The sequence below is a fragment of the Nelumbo nucifera genome, chromosome 1 (genome assembly GCF_055504915.1).
Source record: "Nelumbo nucifera cultivar China Antique chromosome 1, China Antique-T2T, whole genome shotgun sequence".
NCBI classification, from domain to species: domain Eukaryota; kingdom Viridiplantae; phylum Streptophyta; class Magnoliopsida; order Proteales; family Nelumbonaceae; genus Nelumbo; species Nelumbo nucifera.
In genome coordinates, this window is record NC_142649.1 from 70,375,729 (window position 1) to 70,380,481 (window position 4,753).

The 4,753-nt window shown below is 40.4% G+C and overlaps 1 protein-coding gene across 1 annotated transcript; it reads right to left on the reverse strand.

The window, feature by feature from the left end:
* Positions 1-830: 830 nt before the first annotated feature.
* Positions 831-2,620, reverse strand: LOC104612829 (uncharacterized). The gene is made up of 2 exons (XM_088889474.1): positions 1,384-2,620; positions 831-1,329 (listed from the first exon to the last, which is right to left on the reverse strand). Exons 1-2 carry the CDS (start codon positions 2,456-2,458, stop codon positions 1,184-1,186), a joined length of 1,221 nt encoding a protein of 406 aa, XP_088745600.1. The 5' UTR covers positions 2,459-2,620; the 3' UTR covers positions 831-1,183.
* Between the last annotated feature and the right edge of the window lie 2,133 nt (positions 2,621-4,753).

Genomic DNA, 4,753 nt, shown 5'->3' on the forward strand with positions numbered 1-4,753 from the left:
TTGGACCGGCCATCAGGGGTGGTGGTCTTTTCTGTCTAAGCCGGCAGTCTTGACCTAAGCCAATAATGGTTTAGGGGGCGGTCTGAAGATCGCCACCTTAGACCTAAGCCGGTGGTCTTAAGGCCTAGACCACTGGCTTAGACCGATTTTCTTGTAGTGACTACTGAGAGTTGCATTAGGATGAAGAACACCTTTCCTAGAAGACTTATTTTCGCCATGTCTACAAAGAAGCTAACCAGGCCACGGATTGGATAGCTCGTGAAGCTTAGATTTCTAGTTAGGATTTGCTCTTTGGTTTTATTCAAAAAAAAATGTGGGTGATTTCAATGCATAGGTATTTCATAAATACGCTTAGAGCAGAAAGCAATGTTTCTTGTCTATAGATTAAGGCCCCAAGTGGCATGCCTTTTTCTGTGCGGGTTATCGACTGTTTAGAAGTTTGGTAGCCCTTGTTTTGATTTTTTTTCGTTTGGTTGGAAAAAGACTTAACAGTCAAAAGATGCCATCCCCAATAGATGTGCAAAGTCTGTTTTAGGTTATTTTTAGGAAACTTCAAATGGAGCTTTTTCAACTTTTTTCATTGAAGATGCACTTTCACCAAATAGTCTTCAGATGGCTAAATCTTAATGCAAAAGCTTACATCCCCTTTAAAAAAAAAAAACACAACGGCACCTAAGATATTAACGTTAAATTCATTAAGTAGGATCAGTAGCAGAGATTTCAATTTCATTTTCACCCTTGCAAAATAAACCAGTATTTGCACTCTCATGCATGAACGCAAATGAAATTAAAGTGCAGAAAATAGGATGTAGGGAGAAATTAAACACGAGTTTTCATGAGGAGGTATAATTTTATTTCCTGAAGCAAAAATGACAGTGCAAGGATTCAATCGACGTAATTAAATGCTTATAGTAACAGTATTTCATAAACAAGGAACTGAACTGGACTGAACGGGGAAGCAAATTAATTAAGGCAAATAGAAGCCTTGCCAAGCGAGTGCAAATTTCAAATAGTACCAAATCTCTTTATTTGGAAACACAAAATGACTGATACACCTCCGCCTTCACCTTCACTTCAGTTTGATGAATGTAACAATGCGTTTTCACAAAACTCTCTTCAACAGTCCATAAAGCACTTTGTACGCGCGGTTTACAACTTAAAACTTTGGTATTCAAAACAGGTTTCATCGTCCACCACCTCCTCCTCTTCCTGATCCAGCACCAGCTCCCCCACCGGCACCAACTCCTACTCCAACACCAACACCAATTCCTAATCCAAACCCTCCACCAATACCATGACCCCCGCCAGCACCTCCACCGGCACCACCACCTCCACCTAATCCTCCACCAGCACCACCACCTAATCCTCCACCAGCACCACCACCTCCACCTATACCACCACCAGCACCACCACCTCCACCTATACCACCACCAGCACCACCACCCGCGCCACCACCACCACCGCCACCAAATCCTCCACCACCTCCAACACCTCCACCAGCTCCACCTCCTATTCCTCCACCTGCACCAAATCCACTTCCGCGACCGGATCCTCCACCAGCGCCAGAGCCACCACCACCTCCAAATCCTCCACCTCCTCCAACACCCCCACCAGCTCCACCTCCTACCCCTCCACCTGCACCAAATCCTCCTCCATGACCTGATCCTCCCCCATTGCCACCACCTCCCCCGCCACCAAAGCCTCCACCTCCTCCAACGCCTCCTCCAGCACCTACACCACCGCCGGCTCCAAAACCACCACCATGACCTGATCCACCACCTGCACCGCCTCCTCCGCCGCCACCAAAGCCGCCACCTCCGCCAACACCACCTCCTGCACCACCGCCTACACCACCACCAGCTCCAAATCCTCCTCCCTGACCAGAACCTCCACCTGCACCACCTCCTCCGCCTCCACCAAATCCACCGCCTCCACCAACTCCTCCTCCAGCACCACCACCTACACCCCCACCAGCTCCAAATCCTCCGCCGTGACCTGAGCCACCACCTACACCACCTCCACCACCACCTCCAAAACCACCCCCTCCACCAACGCCTCCTCCTGCACCACCACCTATACCACCCCCAGCCCCGAATCCTCCACCATGGCCTGACCCACCCCCAGCACCACCACCCCCACCTCCTCCAAAACCTTCACCACCTCCAACACCTCCTCCAGCACCACCACCAACGCCTCCTCCAGCACCAAATCCTCCACCATGTCCACCTCCACCTCCAAAACCGCCACCTCCACCCCCACCAAACCCACCGCCACCACCTAAACCACCGCGACCACCAAATCTAGGACCGAAGCCACAATGCCGTCGTCCAAAACGACAACCATAATCATCACCGAATCTAGTCTTTTCGAGATTGCTATCACCAAAAGTGAATGAAATCAAATGGAAGATAATGCTAAAGAGAAGAAGCACAGACAGATTCTTTATAGAGACACTCATGGCTGAGTGATACACAAGTTGGATTCTCAGTCACTTTTGGTATGACGTCCCCGTATTAGCCGTCTATATATAATGAATTATATACACGAAAGAATTTATGTATGACAGTCCATTCTTCTCCTTCACTTCTTGAGCATTCATTGCCACTGCATGTACATGTTAACGTGACGCGTTTGAACAGTTGGGGAAGTGGTGGGGAACATTAAATGAGAATCACAGTCAAACCAGATTTGAAGTCTAACAGGTCAACCTGCCGACATTCAATCTCATCTCTTCTCATGTGTTTATTTCTCCTCCAATCCAATTAGGGAATCAGGGTCCCCAGCGTACAATAAATAAATTAACTGCATTAGTAGATCGCAGCCGTTCAATCTTGTCTACCGTATGTTATCTTGCAGGCTCTTTTTCTATCGCATGACACATGGTCAATGATGATCCCAGCTGACTAGCTGAGTAAGTGCGGTAACTCGTATTCAAAACTCAAAAGTCTGCTCTTGATAGCGACTGGCCGAGCTGGACAAAGTATGGAACGAGAAACCCTATCAGCCTCTGAGTCTAGTCCCTACAACGTATGCATAATCATACATAGATTTAACTACAACTGGTACTTGGTAGGCGTCATCTCAGATGCCAAACACTTCAAGAGAAAGATGTGAACGGTGAACCAAATGCAAACATGGGCAATACTTGACTCCTACCTTAAAATTTGCTAAATCCTAAGCCCAAAAATGTAAAATCCACACTCTAAAACCCTTAAAACTAAAATCCTAATCCCTTAAACCCTAACCCTACATCTAAAACCCTAAAACCCAGAAAAATCTAAATTCTAAACTCTACACCCTAACCCTAAAATCTTAAAAAAGAAATCTAAACTCTAAACCTTTAAACCCTAAGCCCTAATCCTAAATCTAAATCTTAAACCCTAAGGCTAAATACTAAAATTACCAGCATAAAAAAAACTAAATACTAAAATTAGTGTGTAAAATGACTATGATAGATCAACATGGTAGGAGCCAAGTATTTTATGTGCAAACATAGGGCTTCAAATATTTAAAAGATTTAAAAGCATGGTTTTTAAAATCGACCCGGAGATCGAAAAGATCAGAAGTCCAGTTATCGGGTCGAACTGACTGTTCGACCCAAATGGTTGATCTGTTTTGATAAAAAAATTAAAAATTAAAAAAAAATTAAAATGGTCAAAACCATTCGAGCGGTTAACCGCCTGGGTCAACCGTTTGTTGACCAAAATCAATGGTTTTTTGAGAAATCCAGGTTTTGTGGAAAAATGAAACCGATCACCTGACCAGTTCCTAGTTTTTTCGGTTCGACCGTCCGGTTTGGCCCGATTTTGAATACCATGTTTAAAAGATTGCACTAAGGTGGTGTTTGATAACACTTTTCTAATGTTATAGGCATGAAAATTTTTCTTTTCAGACCTATGGGTGTTTAGGTTTAGATTTGATTAAAGGATCTGGAACACAAATTCAGATCTGAAATGGTAAGACTTGGTTTCATGTCTTGCCAAAATCAGACGCATTTCAAATATGACAAAATGACATTAGTGCCCTCATTAATGTTATCCATTTAATAATAACAACAACAATGAGAACAATTTATTTCATATAATCTATAATAATAATAATAATAATAATAATAATAATAATAATAATAATAATAATAATAATAGAGAAATATTGTTATAAATATGTATTATTAATTAAAAAATATTATTATTTCTTTATTTAAATAAATAATCATATTAGTAATAATATTTATTTAACAATAATAGTAATAATAAGATAATTATTATTTTAACATAATAAATGATATCATTTTAGTTTAAGTATTAATATTTATATAGTAATAAGAATATTTAATAATAATCAAAATATATTTATTTATTATTAGTTAATAATAATAAATAAATATCATAATTAATTAAATAATAAATAATTATTTATTTCAATAAATCATAATATTTGTTTATTAATAGAATACTATTTTATTTAATATTCTTTTTATTATTTATAATATTATCAAACAATCTATTTCTAAGGGTAAAATAGTAAACTTCATAGTTTCAGATGTTGGAGAATTGCTCTAACTCAAATGATCTTATCTTATCAGAGCCTTTAAAAAGCAAAAAAAAAAATCATTTCCACTTCTTTTCAGATTTTAGACATGAATAATATAGCTTTTTGATTTTTCAGACATTAGACTTCAAATTTATCAAACACCACCTAAGTGGCACCCAAAGGTTAAGGGTGTTCACGGTCCATTTTGTTTTTGGAGAAA

Bases quoted from the DNA above. Each gene is read 5' to 3' on its own strand.
- LOC104612829 (XM_088889474.1), bottom strand. From the start codon at position 2,458: ATGAGTGTCTCTATAAAGAATCTGTCTGTGCTTCTTCTCTTTAGCATT. The intron at 1,330-1,383 runs GTGGTGGTGCTG...GATTAGGTGGAG, and splicing joins TGGTGGTGGTATAGGTGGAG to GTGGTGGTGCCGGTGGAGGT.